Source organism: Oreochromis niloticus, linkage group LG6, assembly GCF_001858045.2.
Source record: "Oreochromis niloticus isolate F11D_XX linkage group LG6, O_niloticus_UMD_NMBU, whole genome shotgun sequence".
NCBI classification, from domain to species: domain Eukaryota; kingdom Metazoa; phylum Chordata; class Actinopteri; order Cichliformes; family Cichlidae; genus Oreochromis; species Oreochromis niloticus.
This window is the reverse complement of record NC_031971.2, coordinates 8,319,247-8,342,112: the sequence shown is the minus strand read 5'-3', so window position 1 is coordinate 8,342,112 and position 22,866 is coordinate 8,319,247. Positions and strand designations below refer to the sequence as shown.

The 22,866-nt window shown below is 39.8% G+C and overlaps 1 protein-coding gene across 1 annotated transcript in view; it reads left to right on the top strand.

Moving 5' to 3' along the window:
* Window positions 1-22,866, top strand: part of LOC106096648 (voltage-dependent T-type calcium channel subunit alpha-1I) — a 252,424-nt gene that overhangs the window by 62,810 nt on the left and 166,748 nt on the right. Inside the window, 1 exon segment of the mRNA XM_025908200.1 lies at window positions 1,572-2,016. Within this exon segment, the coding sequence (XP_025763985.1) occupies window positions 1,586-2,016 (431 nt within the window). The 5' untranslated portion in view covers window positions 1,572-1,585.

Here is a 22,866-nt window from a genome sequence, read left to right as displayed (position 1 = left end):
AAAAGAATGGATAAAAACACCCAGCAGAGATGTTTGAAGCAGTGTCAACAAAGCCTGGCTTCTTTTCGTTAGCTGGCTCAAAAAAACCTAAAGCCTCAGTCAGCGATAATGCATACTACAGCAGTTATCAGCGTTCCTTTTTAAGCAGCCTTTTCTTCTTTTCCTCTTCGGAGTCAAAAGCAGGCTTTTGAAGCTCTGTTTAACTGTTCTTCTGCTCACAATGGGCTGATCAAGTGCACCTGGCTTCAGTTAAGAGGAACACATTAACACGCTAACAATTCCTTGTAGAATTTGCAGCTAGTAGACATGCTTGAAATATGGATGTTGCTGTGAATAATGCTACAAGGCTCAGAAAACATGGATGAGTCTCTCTCTCTCTCTCTCTCTCTCACACACACACACACACACACACACACACACACATCTTTAACCTGGCGGAAGAGAAAATCTATATGTGCACCACAGTTTCAAGGTCTGTACCCAAGATTAGTGTCACTTATCTGAAATATGGTCACAATCTCCACCATCTACTCCTGATGGGCTACAAAGGCGTTTTCGCAGCACATTATCGTGCCACTGTGAAACTGACCCGCACACGGATATGTAAATGGGATCAACGATTTTAGGAATTTGGCTGCATTACAGGACAATAACAGTAATGTACAGACCTCGCTCCCGGTGGGGTTATATCTACCACAACACAGTTGACTCTGTGGGAGAACAGGTATTTAAGGCAGTTTAAGGTGACTTTTTGTTTTAAATGTTTCTTATTTTTTTGGAAACAGCTGTCTTACTCCATAGCACATTTCAGATGAGGTGCTAAGATTTTATTTATTTATTTTATTTTACTTTGATGCCAAACTACAAATGAACAGAGGGCATTTAAAAAATTACACCACATATTTATTCTTAAAAAATCAGCTGAGTCAAACATATGGCGAGGGGGCCAGAACCAGCCCATCAAAGGGTTCAGTGTGGCCCACTTGTTGGCTTTGGGAAATCTTGAATAATCATAGAAGGAGGAGATAAATCTTAGACTAACTACAATATTGTAACTTCGACAGTCTTCTTGCTGACAAAGAAAAGGCCTGTTTTTCTTTTTCATCATATCAGCTTGAAAATGTGATTTGTTAAATGTATTTATTTAATGTTTTTAATTCAGTTTTTCTTTTTGCAATAGTTGGTCCAACCCATGTAAGATCAAACTGGCCCACTATCTAAAATAAGTGAAGTATAGTCAAGTCTGTTATTGAAATAAAGACAACAACAGAAAACACAACAGCATTTCAGAAGAAAATTTAAAAAAAATTTGTTTCAGGTCACCAGAGGTCACTAAACCCCAGACAGACCCGTCTCTATCTAAGAAAACTAACCGACACTTTTCAGATTTGTCCTCGCAGGCTACCGTCCTTGACAAATTGTACTTAATTCCTACCAACACGCTTTAGTTTCTCCAATCTCTAACTATAATTTTAAAACTATTCATTTTCTTTGTCGACTGCTTGTTTCTAACCCCTGAGTGATTTATGAAATTAAATTTCTCCTTTCCTGTTCTCTTTCTCTCATTTAAGACTGTAAGGTGGCCATGACGAGCGAGGAGGAGGAGGGCCCCGGCGTTGCAACATCGACAACAGCAACACCATCTGCACCGACCAGCTCCAGAGTGACGACCGCCATAGCCCGGGGCGACAGCGATGATGCTGTCGCCACCTCGTCTCCCCGCAGGCCCTCCCCACACCGCCGCCCATGTCCCGAGAAAAAGGAGGAGAAAGAGGAGAACATAGAAGAGGCAGGGATTATTCAGGAGGAGAGGATCGAGAAGGAAGAAGAGGAGGAAGTGGTTGAGCGTAAGGGGGATAAAGAAGATGACGATGACGACGATGACGACGATGATGATGGCAGCAGTGACACCAGTGTGTTAGTGGTGCCCTACCCTGAGCTGGTACCTGTGGTCTTCTTCTGCCTTAAGCAGACAACCTTTCCCCGCAGCTGGTGCATCCGCATGGTCACCAGCCCATATCCTTTTACTTACGTGCTGTGAACCACGATACTGTGGATTATTCCCACTGTGTGTTGGCTTTTCATAACTTAATCCATCATCAGTTATCCTTCCATCTCTCAGAGTTTAAACGCAGGCTTTTGGTTATTTCAACCCATCTGATTAGTTGAAAACATCCCCTGTTCCAAGCTGAATTTCTGCCTCCCGTGTGAGGCGAGAGCTGAGAGCAAGGTTCGATGCTTTTTGATGCGTTTGTAGAAGGATTCAGAGGAAAAAGTGCAGTAACATTTTCTGTTTTCTGTATTTCGCCATGGTTCATTCCCAGAAGAAAATGCCTTGAAAATACAGGAAAGATCAACAAGCTTTTTTTTTTTCTTAAAATAATGACAATAAATATGTCTTTACCTTTTTTCAGCAGCAACAGGTCACCTGCTCCATGCTTGCATTGCTCTAATTTATGACATACTTTAAGTCTTGGATCCAGGTCAGGCATCTTTGTATTTTGTATATCGTTGGAGTATCTCATCACTCTAAATTTATAGCTCTTCCGCTGTATACCAAATGTCAGCTGTGCTATATTACAGCAGAACCCGTGCAATGTGCTAGCAGCCCCCGGGTTCATGAGAGGCTGCTTATCGAGTTTATTAAGAGCGACACTAGCGGCCTGATGATGTGTGACGTTCAAACAAACTTCCCAGAGTTTAGATATCTTTAGAAATACCTCTGAGTTTAAGATGTGATAATGCAGGGAAACTAGGATATGACTGACTGGGTGGAAGTTAGTGAAGTGAAGACAGAAGGGGAAAACATGGGGAAATGGCAGAGATGGAATAACAAATGAAATGCGGGAGGCAGTGAGAAAGAGACGAAATGAAAGGAAATGCAGACTGATGAAAAAACATGAAGGTTGATGGTAAAAAGAAGTATGATGAAGAAGCAGAGAATATGGTAGCTGGAGTTTGGGTGTGTGTCTGTGCACTATTATTTATAGCTTCATCTCTACATTGTTTTATGATCTATTTCAGTGGAAGGGGGGGGGGGGGAATCCTCCAGACCAACAGCAAAGAGTACAACTGAAAGAGATGTCCTCACTTCCCATTAAGAAGACACCACTTTAGTTTCTTGCTGGTTCTGAGATGAATTTAAAACTAAACATAGTGGGGTAGTTGCTTAATAGGCAAGCCATTCACTCAGGTCTGAAAGAAACATCGTCCAAACAAAATGTCTTGAAAGAGAAGTCAGAGAGGAAAAAAAAGACTTCTTGCACGTCTTTGGTCTTTTCTTGCTCCGGCTTTCAGCGTCTCCATCTTACAGCTTTTCCAGTCTTATCTCCTGTGTTACTTTGTAAATTTCACAAGTGAACTGAGGATAATTTTCTCCACTAGACTAAGCTGTCACTTCAAACAGACACAGACGGCCAGTACTAGAAGAAAAAAGTCATTACGCATAAAAGATATATGAGCAGTGTTGGGCAAGTTACTTTCAAATAGTAATTCAATTATAGTTACTAGTTACTTCTTCAAAAAAGTAACTGAGTTAGTAACTGAGTTACAATATTCTAAAAGTAATTAATTACTTGGAAAAGTAACTATTGCGTTACTTAAAAAAAAAACAAAGAACGTTTAACCCTCTGGCGTCCAGGGTATAATTGGCCATTTTTTTACTACTCTTGATTTTCTCTCCACATTTTACCTTTAAAAACTATTTGCTTTGCCTTGTTTGGTATCATTCTTTTTAGCGCAACCTCACGTGCCTGAATTTACAGTTATGTTCTCATTTTGTCATACTGTATAACCAGAATTGATCTAAAATCAGACAAAAAACATAAAATCAGAGTAGAAAAAGTTATATTTTTACTGTAACAACCATAAACATGTTTAATGAATCATATTTTATAATTTCAAATGCAAATATTAATTGTCAATTTTAAAATCCTATGCACAAGTTTTGCAAACAACAAAGTTATTTGCATCCATTTACCTTTTACCCTTTTTTAAATAACCATTTCAAACTATTTACAGAACAATCAGCTGTTCTTCAATAAGATGCCACACAAACTATTTGTGCCACTCCAAAAATGTCTGTCTACAATAAAGGAGAACATCACAGCCTGATACCTGCAGGTCTGACAGCAGCAGGTGTATCACTGCTGTTTCTACCTGGAGACAGCAGTCGCCTCATTGTTCTGACACACAACACAAAACTATCCACAACACTACACACTAACTACACAAGACAACACATTAACTACACACTCCAAACATGCTAAACGTCACAAATCTCACATCTCAAAACTCGCTCTCCCTCTCTCTCTCTCTTTTCCTGCTCTCTCTCCCTCTCTCTTTCTCTCTCCGTCACTCCTAAAACTTCCCCTGTTTTGTTTTGTTTTTTTGCTCATAAGCAGAGAGTGCTTGCTAGCGCTAACGTGGCGAAACTATTGAGGAAAAAACGCCGCGTATATATCGTTTATCATGACTCTGGTTTTACGTGGCCTATCGACACAATTTATAAACTAGCACCTTGTTGCTTTGTCTTTAAGTGGTCATGTGATTGGCTTACCACGACTACTTTATTCTTCCTCAGTTAAACAGCAGCACTCATGCGATTGTTTTGCCCCTTGAGCTCCAGGTGTTGTGCTAGACAGTGATCGTGATTACCGTCCGTGCGGGAGCGCGCAGCTGCTTAAAGCTGTAGCGTCCAGATTACTTACAGCTACTTCCTGCAGCTGATATAAGATGCGGTGAACTGAACACAGCTTCAACTGTTTGTTGAAAAATAGTAACGGACCGCGTTACCTTGTTAGTAACTGTAACGGCGTTGTAACGATAGGAATAGTAATTAGTTAGATTACTCGTTACTGAAAAAAGTAACGCCGTTAGTAACGCCGTTACTTGTAACGCCGTTATTCCCATCACTGTATATGAGAAACTGTAGAATCAGATCTCAGCACAAGGCTGTTTTCTAGACTCCTCTGACAAACACAATAACAACAAGCCAACGAACGGCCCTGTGAAAAACACGTTTTTGAATATTTCTTAACTTCTGACTGTCGTCCCTGCCTTTACTAAGGTTTACACATTCAGACAGAAGTTCTGACAACTTCAGTTTTCACGCTTCACTAATTACTATATTCCACTGAGGCTAACAGTAAAACTCAAAGATCAGTGACATCTTCAGGAAACACAGTGTTTATTAAACAATTTTAAAAAACTGTACTATGAGAGCTTTTACACAGGAATGCACAGCTTCTAATTCTTTTGCTAAAGCTGTAGTTAAGGAATGCTGATTAAACGTGTGCTGTAATGTATTTTGAATGAAGTCTTAAACATCATTGAGCTTCAGGTGCTTCAGAAAATTAATTAGGATAAAATGAACTGTCAGATCTTTAGCATTTCAATTATATGTTGCAAAATATGAGAGATAATATTATTTAACAAAACAGAACAAAACCATTTTTTAAATTTGATTTTTACTTGATGTTTGGTGTGCATGTGTCGTGTTGCTCCCCTGAAATGAACGTGGTGTGTTGACCAGGCAAACCGGCAGTGCGGTGATCTGCAAGTGACGTCAAGTGTGGGTCAGGGGGCAGGTACTGGGAAACAAATCATACCTGTTTGCTACGAATGAGAGGTATAATTCAGCAAAATAGTTTTACTTTTACTGAGAAAAGGGGTGACTGGATGAGTTATTTTCAAACAATATGAATTTGTGTTTTTCTTCTGACCATAATGGAAACTGGTGTAATCATGTAAGTGTAATGTTATCACCAGAGTCATTGTAGTTTTGTGTTTTCTAATTGTTTTATTTTTATTTAGTTTTAGTTTCTTGAATGGATTTTCTTGCTTTAGTTTAGTTTTTTATTTTCTGTGTTAGTTTTAGTCTTTTTAATTATTACTATATGAAGGGCATATGTCAGAGATCAGATTTAGAGAAATCAGGACAGGTATTAAAATTAAAAAGAAATAACATTCGTTATGGCGTTCCATGTATGTCCTGCCTGCTAGCACCTTACACCCTGATGTTATGTGCTGGACTGTCTCAGGGGCATCTTTACACAGCCTGCACCTGGGGTCTTACCTGGTATGATAGACCCCAGCCTCTATGGCTCTTGTACCTAGAGCTTGTTCCTGTGCTCCCATCAGAGTCAGTTCCTCTCGCACTCAGCGATGCTTCCATCGCACTTGGGACTTGGTACCCAATCTCAGGTGGGGGTGATGATATCTCCCCCCAAACTGTCGTCCTAGCTCCTTGCGGTAGCACTTGTGTTGTACCTCGTCAGTCTCTAGCCGTGAGAGCAGTTCCTTCTTCTGAATGTTGGGACATTAAGCTGGTAGTTGTCTTGCCACCAATCAGGATGCTGGGTATCGAAGATCCCATAGGTCCCTCATCTTTTTCATGTAACCCCTTCTGCAGGGTTACTTGTGTAGTAGCATTCCAACACCGCCCTATTTTCATCTCTTGCCCACCGATGCTGTCTCGTTCCAGTAGCTCACTTCTCATCAGGGTGTCCTGGTTCCTGAGCCCCTGACGTGGATCTTGTTAATCCGGGCGACGGATTAAGATTCTTGTTAATCGTTTTCAAAATTCCAGTTATTGCTTTTTTTGTTTTGTTTATTAATTAGTTTTTAGTTTAGTTTTCGATAACTGCAGTGGCATGTTGTTAATTTAAATTTAATTAAAACACAAATTAACATTTAAGCACAAAAAGCTGTTTTCAATATTATATGTTATGACTTACTAGATGTCTTACATTTAGATGTGCAGCCTGCTTTTGTTTTATTTTTGAGCTCCTTTCTCTGATGACTTTCTGAGCACTAACAGTTGAAAAGGGAGGATGAGTCAGTGTAACTCTGCTGAAACGGGTGAGAAGTGAAAATTTAATTCTGCAGTCGAGCGAACAGCAATGACCTGTGAGGAAAATCTAAGACCTCTGCAACAAAATCAAGAAGAGCAACTTGAAAGAAGAGTTCAAGCTGAATAGCTAGTAGCAGGAAAGAATGGAAGTGTGGTTTGAAAAGAGGTCTGAAGAGAAAGAAGCGGGCCCAGAGTCAGGAGGAAAGAAGGAATTTGTGTTATCGGGGCTTAAGGAGTTCTGTGCCGACTGCTGGCTCAGCTCCCCATCGTTCTAATTCCTTCTCTGTCTCAATCACTCTTCTTCACCCTTTCCCTTCTAGACATTCAATCATTTGTAGTTTTCATTGTCATATCATATTGCTGAGGTAGAGGGGGCCTGTCAGTGCAGCATAGTGGAATAGTTAGAAGTCAACATTAAGGAGGAATACCTCGGGCAATAAGCTGTAATAGACAGATCAAAATTTTGTCGCTCTACACTTATTCCAAATTGCTGTTGGACATGCTTTTTTCCCGCTTACCTCCTGTCTTTCATTTGCACATCACTTTTTTTGTTTTTTACTGTAGCTTGTAGGCTTTTGTGTTACTCACTGGCTCATTTTAGTATGACTGCCGGGGTCTTTTTCTCTGTCTGTGGTAATGCAAACCCAAAATATCCATTTGCCCTTGTGAGGAAAGAAAGATAAAAGGGTAAAAGAGCCTGACAGAATTTTTTAAAGAGCAGTTGTACAGAAAGTGAATATTGCTGAATAAAAATGAAATTAGTGTTATTAGTATTTCAATGAGGAAAGAAAAAAACAACACAAAACCCCACATCATTAGCTAAATTACCACAGGTCCAACAAAAAGTGAAATAACAGGTAAAACAGCTTTTATGCAAACAGGATTTATTGATTATTGTGCTAAACAATGCATCCATTTTGCGTTCTTGTAACCAATAAACTGCCAATTTGGTTTAAAATTTTGATGCAGTTTTTCTTATTCATGAAGAAAACTGCATTATAAATTCATACTTTAAAGAATATAAATATCCAACAACATTTCTGTCGTGTTTTGTATGCCCATGACATTTTAAGTTCACACACGTATATACCAGTGTTGTAACTGTGCACTACTCTGGCATAAGGTACTTGTATGTGTCATAATACGCTAAGTGGCAGGCTGGTTAGAACCTAATATGCAGGACTCCGGAGACAATAGGTCAACTCAAAAACAGCTTTAGTGCTGGAACCCATGGAGCAAAGACAGAATAAAAAACTCCAAACCCAATAACTGAAACTAAGAACTAGACACGACAAGAACAAAGAACAGCACGGAGACATAATGACCGAAGGAGAACTCTGGAAACGAAAGACTAATGAAAACACTAACTCAGACTTTACCAAGAAACTAGAACTAATAATCAGGTCTGAACCTATAAAAACATTTACATTTACACAGAAGTAAACTTCTGACAGAGGCCCACTTGGCTAAGTCAGCTCATAAAATTAAGATGCTGCACAATGGAGCTACAGCAACCTTCCTTGATAATGGAATAATCAAAGAATATCATTGAAATAATGCTATTCAGTGGCCTAAAAGCCTTTTTGTTTGGATGTTTTTGAAACAGCATTGAACTGAAGTGACTCTTTTTAATGTGGAAACTGCTAGTTTTGCTGCTCTTGATGACCTGAGCTTGGCTTCTGTTCTCCTGTTTTACATCAGTTAATAACGGGTATAAACAAACACGTTTGTTCTATGCTGAAAGTATGTCAGAACTAATAGATAGGTAATCCTTATTTTTTTAAAGACAATAAATGTCAAGGCTAAATTAAGTTAACATACATAAAGTCACATAAATTTCACTTAGATAAAGACAGTATAGAATTTCCCACTTGGTTGTGTGTTATCTGTGGAATACACACTATTACCAAACCTTTGAGCACTGAGGGGGATTATTTGATTCATTAATAAAACATTGGAATCTGCTCACTGGATGATCGGACTGAAGGAAGAGCAGTAATAATGAAACTGTTGTAAGAGGAAAAAAGACCCAGCTGACTCTTTCAGACACATTTTTATGCAGTTATCCACTTGGTTACAGCAAAGTCATGCTTTGACTGATTTTTAAAGATATTACTACCCAAAGCTATTCAGCCCTGCTGTATTATGCTGGAAGTGGTGGTTGGAATGAAAACTCATTTTTACAGAACCGAAGAACGAGGACAAAATACTTGAGCTGGAACTAAGTTTTCTTGTTCCACACTGTATAACATATTCAAAGTGAGGTGCTGCCAGCAGTCTTACTATCCTGTGAAATTGCTATTTGTTGCTAAATTGTACATTTTCCATGCCGAATAGACTGCAGAGTTTCATAAGAAATGAAACATGTCACGCTCCGCGGTTTCTCTTTCCTACTTTTTACAACAAAGCTGTATCCATCAGGGAGCACTGCCATTGTATCCACATCTGTGTGATTCCACTGATGCTGGGCTCAAAGTGGGAATACAGCTGAGTGGAGAGCAGTGAATGTTTGTGTTAACCGGCTCTCAGGCAGAGAACTATCGGGTTTATTCACACAGAGAGGGAATAATCAGAGCAGCATCAGAAGAGCGAATGACTGAGATAATTTCAAAGAGTTGGAAAATGTTACCTACATGTAAGTTCTTATTGTCGAACTGGAAAAGAGGAAGGACATGAGGGGGTCTGAGAAAGGCAGAGAGAAGAGCAAAGCAGGCTGTGTGAAGAGAAACAGAGCATGCGGACTCAATATATATTCTGCTCCAAACCAACTCTGAAAGGAGGGGATGGTCAGATTAATAGTTTCCAATTCGTTTTCAATCTCCTCTGGACCAACACATGTGGCCCTCTTTGCCACTGGCATCACTGCAGATGCGCACACGCTTTTACACAATTCATAGAAGTTACAGATTTATACACACACACACACACAGACACAACAATACTGAGTATGTGCGAGGAGGAGAAAAAAGGCCTCTGTTTGACTGCTCTGACCATCAGACGTTGGCTCCTAATGATTTTCAATGATCACGTGATAAGGCATATGTAGCTGCAGTAATAGGCACTACAATTACATGAGTTTGAAGTGTGGCATGCATACATTAAGATAAATACATTTTAATTAATAAGCAGGGCTGTATCAGCTTGTGTAGCGGATATTCTCTCACACCAGCTTTGTCCTGTGCCCTCTGTGTAGACATGAGTTTCAGCTAAATCTAATGCAAATTGACCGTTCTGGGATAGCTGTGAATTATCCTTTGGGTGACTGAATAATTATTGGATTAATGCAGCTAAACTGAACTATATTGTACAAGATTGTCTGCTCAACTAAATCAGTGTACGGTAATTGCCAAGTTAATTCCCTGGCAGTGGCTGCAGGTGTGGCTTTTAATGATGATTTAATGGTATATTTTTGCTGAATAATGCTTGGTAGAGTATTTTGCCTAGCTATGTGCTCCCTCCAGCAAAATCCACTGATAAAACATATATTTTGGTTTAAGTGATAAATGTATAAAACACTGACTCCACAGGCTCGCAGTTTATCATTCTTTATAAAGCAGTTAGCTATACACTGTACCATTAAACGACTGTAGTGTTTTACTGTAACACTTTATTTTCTGTAGACCTCCAAAGTCTTTTGAGAATTTATTAAATAATCCGTAAATTTCTTTAATTTAATGAGATTCTCTTAACAAACTTGACGAGGCCTGGCATGGCAACATGAGATAAGTTGTGCTTTGCACCTCTTGGTATAAAACTGCATATCATCCACATACTTTGCTTTTGACTCTGGGCGGTTTGCTGAGCCTAACTATTTAGTTAGTTAATACCCTGAGGTTTTAAGGAAGGCACATGCTTCTCTGGGCTTCCCCACTTAAGTCTTCACTGAGCTAATACAAGTCTAGCAATGGCATTGCTTTTTTTCCAGTGTTTGTGAAGCAGTTATATTAACCAATCAGGTTGTGTGATGCTTGGAAGTCAGCCACCTTACTTGTAATGGTTGCTGTAAAGTCTTGATTAGGCTTTATTTTCAGTCTTCATTTATAGTAAACAACCACAAAGAATTAATAGGCAACATAGTAGCAAGGTTGATGTTTGAGATTTTGGAAATTGTATACTTTTACTCATGTGTATTTCATAACCTCAGCTGCACAATTAACCTGCTCTTGCATTTGATTTACATTAGGTCCAATCCCCAGCAAGTAACCTGGAGATGATAATATCATTATTTGTGTTATATTTTCCTGAAACACTTGGGAATTACATGCCTCACATGGAAATTAAACTTATGCTGAGGAAACGACAGTTTTGCCCCAAACTACATAGCATATTTATATTGATTGACCTGCATGAACACGTTATTAGTCAGGGAAGATTTTGACTATTATTCAGCCATGAGCTCTTTTGTGGGAGTTTCTTTTTTTTCACATCTTGTATTAAAACTGAGGCCTGGCTGAGTCATTGAGAATGCTGTTTACCAATGTTAACCTTTAAGAGAGAAGGAACAAGGCCATTCTGTACTCCTAACAGAGCAGCCTTGTAAGGTTCACATCAACATTTGCAAGTATCTAACATTAAGGTCGCGGACAGACCTCTTCAAGGCAATTTTAATTATGGAGCCTGCCAATTCACCAAAATTCTCAAGCCTTTTAACCACTATACCAATGGGATGGCCATCAACATAAAGGATTTTGTTTCTTGCAGGAGACAGCAAAATATAATACAATATAAAAGACTGTATCAGTGAGCATTAGAGCTCCATTTAGAGGAATTATATAACCAGTCCTGTTCCAAAACATTTCAGCTAACAGCACAACAGGATCACATTTTGCTTTTCATAGAATTGATTAAGTCCAGTTGGAGGTAATGACAGTTTCATCAGAAAGAAGAGGGAATCATTTTTGTCTCAGAAGTTTACTTTCAAGATAGATGAGTGGGGACTCCTCGTTTGGGTTTGAGCTATTTAACAGCTTTTATTTATATAGTGTGAAATTTTGAATGTTGTTTTTCCTTTGTTTAACTTTTCGAATGTATTTTGTGTTAGAGTTTACATTCGTAATATGGGCTTAAAATGTTTTTAAAGTCAGTCATATTAACCTGGATCAATTGTGCCTAACTAAGCCCAAATGATACCAAATCATTGATGCTAGTGAATACTTGCATTCGATCTAATTTATTTTCCACTTTCTCCCTTTTTCTTCATTCACCTTAACACAGACAAACTTTTGCCAGACATTTCTACTTTTCTTTATATTTACATCTTAACAGTAAAGTAGAATACAAAACCCTCTGTAATAACTCCACGGACGAGCCGTCCACGGTTTCATGCTTTTTAGCATCTTTATTATCACGATTGCTATTTTGCAATCGGCTGCAGCTTTCCAGCTCACAGTCACACACACTAACAACAACAACATCAGGACCTAGTTCAGTCTTAAGTGGGTGAGGCGTGATTGCCCATACCGTCCAGGTGTGTCCGCCTCCCTCGCTGCCGCATCGCAGACCATGCCCTGCCACATACCCCGATCGCCCGACTAAGGCCGGGGAGCCATCCGGCTGAATCTACCCCCTCCCCCCCGTGGGCGGGAGAGGGAATCAGCCCTGACCGTCGGCGTCCCCAGCCCCTGACCCAGCAACAGGGAGGTATTAGATCAGGGGCCCGCCCGCATGTCCAGCAGCGGCGGTGACGAGGTGGGTCTAGGGGCTACCCGTGCAGCCAGCGGCTGCGGCGCACCAGTCGCGGCTGCGACCCAGGTGGCTCGACAGGCGGCCAGCACGCAGGACCTGACGAGGCGGGACAGCACTCTGACCTCTGGCGTCTGACGAAGCAGGTCCCAACGGTGTGCCGGCCTCGGATGAGGATGCCACTATACCGGACAGCACGGCGAGTCCCTCCGGCCCCCCGACCCCCGGCTCAGGCCGAGCTGGTCCTCCCTGCCCGCTGTCCACCAGCTCCGGCAGAGCAGGCTCCTCTGGTTAGGTCCATCGCGTGGCCCGGTCCTGGGTCTGCCTTGCCCCCTCCCTCCTGGGTTTCAGCACCACTGTAATAAATTCACGGCAGACCCGACCACGTTTCCATGCTTTTCAGTATACTTCTTTTATTCGCGCTTGCTTTTACAAACACGGCTGCAGCTTTTCAGCTTGCAGCCAAACACGCACATGAACAACAGCAACTCCAGGACCTAGTTCAGTCTACTTAAGCGGGTGAGGTGTGATTGCTCATGCCGTCCAGGTGTGTCCGCCTCCATGACAGAAAGCACCGCACCACAACCTCCCAAAAACATTAACACTGTCCAACATGCAAAAGCTTCCGACTTCAAAAATCTCTTTGGGGTTGTGTGAGGACAAACAAAACTTGGTGTGCTGGCGCCTTGTGAAGAAGGGAGCAGCTTCTTTTAGTGTCTTTGACATGCAGTGGCAAGTCTTTCTAACTAAAGCAAACAGCTGAGCTGGAGACTGTCTTGTCAGAGGGAACAAAAATGACTCATATTCTTCCTATTTGGGACACACTACACTTGTTTTTAAAAAATCATTGGAATGACGGTGCTGAAGCTGCCCACGGTTGTGATAATTTAACGTTGTGATAATTTAAAAGAAAACAACAAGAACATCATTATCTTTCTTTATCCCTGTTGTTTCTTCTACATAATTACTGTTTTTTCTTGTGGTGCCCCACATTATTTTTTTCCCTCTCTCTTTCACTTGCTGTCTTACCATGTGTCTCTTTGGCTCTCCCCCTTGCTCTCACAGCCACAGCTCTTATGCTAATGCCAGTATTAATTATTATGCTAATGTGTCTGTTAATCACTATGCTAATGTCACTGTACCTACCTGTCAAACTGGTGCTAACGCTGCATGCAAGGGTCTGTCTTTTTCTGCTTTCGCCAACTCCCTCCATCGCCTTAAATCTTCTTTTACCTTTTTATGTATTTAATCAGTCTTCAAATGTCTTTGTATTTGGTGGAAGTAGTTCATATTTCATATAGTTAGATTATTTGTCTCACCTTCGCTGGTTTTTGATTTCCCACTGACCTTTTAAATGCTACTCTTCCTCCACTTTTTCTCCTTCTCTCACTGTTGTTTTCAGTTTCTCAGACACAACATTGCTGATGTTGTCCACAGACTAAATAATGCACTCAGCCATACTCGTACCCATTTCATCTCATCAGACTTACACACAGTATATATCACTTCTTTGTTTCTTGCTTATTTATCCCCCATTCAGCTCCCCCCTCCTTCAGTTCTCTCTCTGTCATTTGAAACTTCCATGCCACATGTTGATAGATGGAGACAAGGCACCCACAGGGAAATCCCACGGATGTTGAATGTGTGTGTGTGTGTGTGTGTGTGTGTGTGTGTGTGTGTGTGTGTGTTTGTTCAGTGTCTGTGTATAGACAAATATGTGTGATTCTTTACCACTTTACTTTTGTAATAAGTGTGACAGTGTATGCATTTGTGCATATTTATGTGTCTTTTTGACTTTTTTGCAATTGGACTGGACAGAGCAATGTTTCCATAGTTACAAAATATATGTTTAATGTACAAGTGCAGCAAAAGGTTGATTTTGTCAGATCAATGTTGATGTTCATGTTAAAGCTCATTTTCACTTCCATGCATTGCCATGGCTATTATACTATGTATGTATGTAGGTAGGTAGGTAGGTAGATAGATAGATAGACAGATAGATAGATATAGATATACAAGAAAATATGCATGAATTGCCAGTATATTTTCTCATATCCATGTGTCATTAGCAATTGTATATTTGAGAAAGAAAAATCTTCCCAAATTCATATCCTGCACCACCTTTCAGCTCTGGCAGATCTCCTTTCATTCACAAGACAATTTGCACTTTGGCAGAAGCTACAATCCATTGAATGGTTAACCTTTTCATAGTTAACCATACTGTTACATAAGTATAACTTAGTTAGAGCCAGCACTGGCAATGACATGGACAAATGAGATGGCCTAATGAAATGTCTAAAGGGCCAAAGAACAGAGCAAAAGTATTCTTTAGTTTAATGAACTTGATTCTCAGTGGTGTGAGTAGAGGATAAAATGTGGGAGTGGGAGAGACAGAGAGATATAGAATTCATTTGAAATTGGTAACCCAAAGCAGAAGCTTATTCACACTGTCTAATTTACTTTAAATTAATGGCACTAAGTTTAGGATTTCGATCATTACTGTAACTGCGATGGCAGCCCTTTGGTTTTTATAGTGCATGCCACTGGGATGGATATACTGAGATGTCAGTTTGGTTGTTTGATGAACTGCACTCTAAATCATCACTGTTCTTTGAGCATAAATTAATACAAAGGGTAGATTTTGTTACAGAGGGTGGCAAAGTAGAAAATGTATCTCAAATGAATGCCTTCATGGTTACAGGATTTTGGTGAGAGAACACTGGACACTTTCCTTGTCTGTAACTGATATATAGAAAGATGGCAGGCTCAAATTAGCCTAATTTGAGCTCAAATTAGTAATGATACAGATGAAAATTAGAATCATTACAACACACTGGACAGTTATAAATCTGGTGCAAATACAGACACATTAAAAAAATGTTAAGAGATAAGATAGCCATCACTGAATTGTACCTGCTTAGTAATTAGGAGTTGATTAAATACTTTTTGCGGATATTTTCAAGCTAGTTTTCTTCAGTCTCACAGGCATTAGAATATCAGCATGTAGCCTTCATTGGGTAGGAGCTCAGAAACCTTGGGTAGACAAGGACAGTACAGGGAACAGGATAAATCATTTAAGACATACCTGAATCAACCCTGCGCCTGATTTGGCAATAAATCATACCAATTAAGTGAAGCATCTTGAAGTTTTACCCAAACAGTGTTATCCAACGACCAAAATACATATATAAACTAATCTGCAGTGTTTAAACTTGTTCATATATCAGAATCAGAAGACTGTATTTATCCCCAAGGGGCAATTAACAATTTACTGTAACATTTGAATTCATTCCCTGTCATTTGTTCTCTGCAGGCCACACAGTTCCTTTATCACGCTGGCCCCTGTATGCTCGAAGGTGAAGGAGAGCTGAGCAAAAACAGTTCTATTCATCCCCATTTACTTTTCTTGGCTTGAGATTTCACCTACCTCAGCACCATTCCATCGATCAATTTGATCCTATTTTGGGCATGGCCTCTTTGAGATCAAGGGTCCTCTGTGGTGTAGCCTAGCCCATTCAATGCTGGATACCATGCTGTGTTTAGGCTGCTTGTTCAGAGGTGATCAATAATTCTACAGTCACACTGAGTTCTCTCTGACCTTGATTAAACACAAATAGATGGCTGTGTTATGGTGCATCTAGCATAGCACCTTGCCACAATTGATAATTTAGACATGGCATAGGGCAATAATGTAAATATTTGTAATTGTAAAACAACATAAAAACATGTTCCTGTAACAGTAATAAAGCCATTTCTTTGCTCATATCAGAAGAAAATTCACATAGCTCACAGCAGCTTTCCATTTCTGTGAGTTAGCTTGATGATCCATGCATGCTAGCTTTCTGCCGTTAACCAAATAACCCTCAACCTTTTCTGGACACAAAACGTGGCTTAAAGCAGGGTTTTTTCTGGGTAGGTGGGGCTTGGGAAGTGCTTATGATTACTATGATTACATTTGATAGTTATGGACAAACACCACAGCATGCATACAGGAGCCATCTTAGTGACATGTGTGAACGACCTAAGCTGGCTTATTTTTTGCGTGTAAGAGTCGTGGGTTTTCTTTAAGCGCCATGTGGAGCCCAGACACATTTTGCAGTCCATTCCTGCAGTTTGTATCCTTGATCTTATTCTTTTGATCACTATCCGCAAGTTAGTATATTGACATCATGCTCAGCTCTCTTCATCAGAAAAGCCTAGTATGGCATCCACATCACTGCAAAACACACTTTTCTTCACCAAATTTGGTGATACTCTCAAAAAGACAGTGTTATCCATTGTCGGGCTTTTTATACTGATGTCATAGCAAAGATGACTTAAATAATTATTTGTCAATATTGCATAGATATGTATCAAAGTTTCACTAAACATAGAACTTTAACTTCTAACAGTCACATCATGCTGAGATATTGAGCCCCACAGATTTAACTCATAGTTCCTCACTGTGTGTTTTAATCCTCTTTGCATTTACCCCCTCTGCTCCAGACAGCCCCTTGCTGTTGATGCAATGTATTGCTGCACTGCTGTCATGCTGGTAGCTGCCAATATGCATTACTGTCAGAACAGCATCATCTGCTGAGCTCACAGACACTGAATTAACACACTTGCTCCTGTAGAGAGATGCCTAGGGGGTGTGCCACACTTTTAGTGTGTGAGTGTGTGTGTGTTGACAGGTGTGGGATCATTCAAGGTGAGCTGAGGCCTTCAAAGTAACACAAAACCAGTGATTAGCACTCCAGGGTTTGTATGTAATGCTAGTTGAATATGTATGTGGGTGCCTATATCAGTGTTTCAGTATCACTATAATCACCTCTGTTGTTTTCCATTTTGTTTCCTCCCTCCTCCATCCTTTCATCCCTCGCTTTTGCTTTCCCGCACCTCACAGCCATCTGTGTCGCCATGGTGATGTATAGAAGTCAGGTGGTTTGACCTGTGCTGGTTATGAGATCCCTCAGACTTGTGTGTGTGTGTTTGCATTTTAGTTATTTATTTAGAACAGCCAGTCTGTCTATTACCAGACGGAAAAAATAATCTGAAATTGAGCTTTAAGACAACAAAAGTTTATCAAAAAGCTGGTTTTGAGTGTTTTTCTATGCATATTGCATAATGTAGTTCTTGCAGCACCACCACCCCCAGAAAACAAGAAAAACAAACAAAAAGTATTAAAACAAACAAAACATAGTTGTCTAGAACTCAGTACTCTTAGGCCGCTTCTACTTCAGATTCGATGTTCAGAGCCACCTTTATCAGCAACTTGAAGTAATCATTTTCTGTATGACTTCATTAGTTTCTCACATTATTATGGAATTGTGGCCCAGTCTTCTTTTCTGATCATTGACATTTGGTATTTAGTTATGTACAGCTTCCTTCTACACCCTTTCCATCTGGACTTTGGGCCACTGTAACACTTGGCTTCTTTTCTTCTTCAGCCATTCTGTTGTAGATCTGCTGCTGTGCTTGAAATCATTGTCCTGTTGCATGACACAATTTGAGTCAAGCTTTAGCTGTTGGACAGACTGGCTCACATTTGATTTTGGAATACTTTGGTATACAGAGAAGATTGACTCAATGACTACAAGGTGCCCAAGTCCTCTTGGTCCAAAACAAATCCAAATTATCACCCCTCAACCACCGTGCTTGGTAGCTGGTATGAGGTGATTATGCTGATAATTTGGGTTTGGTTCTTGTCAAATATGGTTCTCTACATAATGGCGAAACATTACCACTTTGACCTCACATGTTCAGAGTTCATTGTTCTGGAAGGGAAAATAGAAAAAAGGCTCTTGGGCTTTTGTTCTAGTATATTTATCACCACTGACATGGTTTTCAGTGATATGATATTCAGAATGCCAAAATGAGTCACCAAACTTACTCAGCCTGCTTAAGTGAACTCTGTGTGGGAAACACTGAGGTTGCCTTCTTGTGCAGTCCTGTCATTGCTTCCAGGACTGTTTGGTGCAGTATATGCGTGGAGCCCTTCCTACAAGTCCAGTTCTGACCACTTGAAGCTTGGACATGCTGGATCTCCTCCACACTGTCAAAATAACAATACTTTAACATAAAACAACAAGCAGGGTCAGTGACATTTACAGAGTGTTGTTCCTCATTCTCCTGATGCCTCAGGATATTACAGAAGTTGGCAGTGTTGACAGTCCCAGGAGATGGATGCACACTGCATAACCTTGTCAATATCACAAAAATGATGAGCATGCTGCTATTTTTGCTCCTGATCTGATGCAATTTCTTCTAGCTTGCATTCTGTGGCCTCTTTCACTGGAAAGTAGTTTTTTGTCTCTACTTCTGACTCACCAGAAAATCCTCAGACTTAGGATCTGAGGCAGTATTGTATTACTAGACAAGGGACGACAACCAAATAAAAACCAGGTACTTCACTTGTTAGCTGTTCTCCTTATCAGAAAATTGATACCTTTGGCTTATTGTCAACAACCAGACTGTAGTTCATCTAGTTCATCAAACTTGGGCCGATCAAGTTTTTTCTCTCTAATATTGATCCATCCCTCAGCTGCCAGTTCTATTGTGGTTTGAGGAAGAAAGCACTTGCAATTGCATTAAAAATCTGGTGTTCTATCAGGTGCCTTTGAGCAATTATATTGTATGACTTGCAAAAAAAAGTAAAAAGTTTCTAAATATTTCATATATAATAATCATTGCTAACAAACACCAAGAGGGAGGAGCAATTAACAAATACAGGGTTTTCTAGTGTCATCATTGGAACCACTGCATCAAAATCATTTTTCACCGTCACACACTTATTTTAACACATATGCTGCAAAATGCTCCTAATGAAGGCTGTCAACACTTTAGAGGGTTGCCATTTTGGTTGCTTTACTTCAGCCACCACCATGCCAGTGAATATTCACCAGTCTGCCCTAATATGAGGGCTTTATTAAATATGAACACAGCTTTGTAGGACTGTGACCACACAGTGTACTGTTAATTCCACAGACCCTGCTCCCAACTTGGGAGTCATTTACGACAAACTGTGCAAAATGTAGATTAAAATAGCGAATTTAGGCGCTATTATGTTTTCCACCAAACATATCAAGCAAATGTTGTACAGTGACACAAGAACATTATTGTGGAGAAGATCTATGCCATACTCATCCTAAGAAGCGCTTTATTGCTGGACTTGCAGGAAACAAGAATACAGGAAACTTAAACAAGGCAGTTACTTAGTACTAGTTAGGAAGTACTGAACAGACAGGACACACAGCGTAGAGGGAGAGAAGGAAATGCAGACAATATATGCAGTGGAGGGAGATTAAGGGAAGTGGAGACACATGAACACACAGCTGAACTAAATCACAGCCAGTGTTGGGAAGGTTAGTTTTAAAATGTATTCCACTACAGATTACACACTACATGCCCCAGAATGTATTTGTAACGTATTCCGTTACTTAATATAGTATCATGCTTTTTACAACTACATGAATGTACTATTGCTGTGTGATTTATTATTAAACTATTACTAGAGATGAGACAGACACAGGGACATGACCAGGGAGACAGAAAGGATAACAAAACATGTAGGCAAGACTAGGACAGACTGGACATAAAAAGAAACAAACATAAACAAACCTGAAATCAGCTATTATAAGTAGCAAACTAAGAAACTGTAGAAATTAATATATTCAGGAACTAAAACAAACTTATACTTTCAAAGCGACAAATAACAAATCCAAATTTACAACTCAAAATACGGGGTCAAAGCCCAGGGATCCTAACATTTTTGTAGACAAAATAAGATGGTGTGGTTTATTTTCTGAACATTAGTTTTTAATTTATGAAAAATGTATTAGGTAAAGAAAAGTTGATATAGTCCCAAATAAGCATAGAGTCAAAAACTGAGACGCACTCAAATGAAACAGTTCCTCCAAGTTTGGTAAATAGCAGTCATTAGCCTATCATTAACACTGTCCTCCAATGATTGCTATCTGCACACTGCTATCTTGGAAACTGTTGACTGGCATGTGCTAATGTGTTAATGTGTTGCGTTTGTGTGCACACGTGCATGTTTGTGTTGTACTGTGGACTGAAATAGAAAGCCTCTTTACCCCACTCAAAGTGACACTTGTCCCTACAGACAGCACACTTTGTTCCTCTTGTTAAGATAATGAATATTAATGTGTCACCTTGTTATGTCTCAGCCAAATTATGATGATGGCAAACAAAAGCAAAATGCTGAGCGTTTTCAAACACTCATTCTGACGCCCTAGAGCTAATTGACCTCCATACATAAGCTGATGTTAGAGTGATGCTCGTGGACAGAGACGGGGAGAAAATACACCACTCGAAGAAAAAAAATGAAGTGAACACTTTAGGTTTGATTTTTGATTTTTTTTTAATTTTGAATCCAGCTGTCAGCGAGACGATGAATTTTATTTCCACTGACTCTTTTTATGTTACGTTTCATCTCCCAATCTATATCAGTAGATATTTTCAACTTGAATATTTCATTTATCAATACGTGATGTGTTCCCAGAATTCGTTTGAGCACTACATACATATGTATATCTAAAGGGCCAAGGAGGACAAGATGTTTAGTGAAAATTAATGAAGAAATGTGGGTTGTAGGCAGTGTGGGCGAGATGAGTTATGTTAAACACTAATTAAAAAATGAAATGACAATCCATTCAACTTGGATATGGCAGTAAAAGCAGACATCATACTCCTGTCAAAAATAGTTTATAAGATAATTTGTAGGTACGATTATTAGCCAATCTTTGCAGTGACATTTTGGCCTCTTATTTTAACCGCCTGCTTTCCGTTAATGGATTCAGCAGCGCAAAGAAATAATTGCAAACAAACCACTAAACTCGGTGGTTTGTTTAAGGGCTTTCTTATTGTGTTGTGTCTGATTCTGTTGTCTTTGAAGTTGTTAGACTGAACAAGTGAGCCTTGTTTTGAACTGTTGCCATTAAAAAGACTCTTCTCTGTAAAAACAACTTTGCAGCACAGTTCAGATTTGCAAAGTTGCATCTGAACAAAACACAAGACAAATGAGATGAAAGTGAGATGTTTGGTCATAATGCACAGCACCCAAAAACTGGGAACTCCTCTGGATTCCAAAGTATTCTAGAGCAGCGGTCCCCAACCTGTTTTGTGCTACGGACCAGTTTGATATCAGACAATATTTTCACAGACCGGCCTTTAAGGTGTCGCAGATAAATACAACGAAGTAAAATGATACGACCAAGGCAAAAACTGTGGCATTTTGTAAATATAATAATAAACATGAATTCACTGTGTAATTGTGTAACTTTATTAGCAGTGTCCTCCTGAAATGCCCCAACAACATTGAGAGTAACATCTCCTCCTCTCTGCCCCTAAATGCTCTCTGGTCGCTATGATAATGCGTAAATATTTATTTTAAAATAAGACACACAACTACAACACGGGGAAAGACCCAGGGAAACCGAGTTAATGATAAAAACCCTGAAAACTACTCACAGACTGGTACCGGTTAGGGACCGCTGTTCTAGAGTCAAATATGAGGCCATTTGCCCGACAATTAAAGCTTAGCCCAATTTGTTTAATGCACCGTAACAATGCAAAATTGACAAATGCTGAAAAAGGAAAACGATTAGAGTACTGCAATTAACCAGCCATAGTCCAGACCTCAACGCAACTGAAATGCTGCAGCATATCCTTAGAAGAGCTGTGAATCAGCACGTAGACCCAGACCTCAAAGAACTGAAGGAATGTTGAAAAAAGAAAGTGTGTGCACCAATTCTCCCACCATGATGAGGGAGACTGAAAGTCATATATAACATGATTAATCCAAGTTATCACTACTAAAGATGGTTCTACAAGCTAGGTGTGCTTAGTTTTTCACTGGTCCGCCCTCGGAAAACTTTATTTTTCCACCAGACTGTAGCTGATAAAAAGAACAGAAAGCATTTTAATAATTGGATTATAGTAAACCAGTGGCCTTCTGTCAGGGCAAGGCAGGCAAGCAGTGTCCAGTTATAAAACCGCACTAAAATTCTGTCATCTTATACATCCATTCTTTACATTACTGCCATCCTGTGGCCATAATTCGCTATTGTCTGTGGAAACAGGCTAACTCTGCTTGACTATCTGTACATAGATTTTGATAGGTGTGTCTGTTTCTCATTAACAACGGCTGTAGCTTATGAAGCTGAGACTCTAGCATGCGCACTGGAGATCAGCCGACAGATACCTAATGGAGGACAAGTGTGGCTCTGCTTTCACTGTAGAAACAGATCTAGTACAAGCAAATAAACAAGCCTTGTGTAATTTATAATTTTAACTGATAAGTTTTTTCTTGTTAAATAGTTTGCCTAACA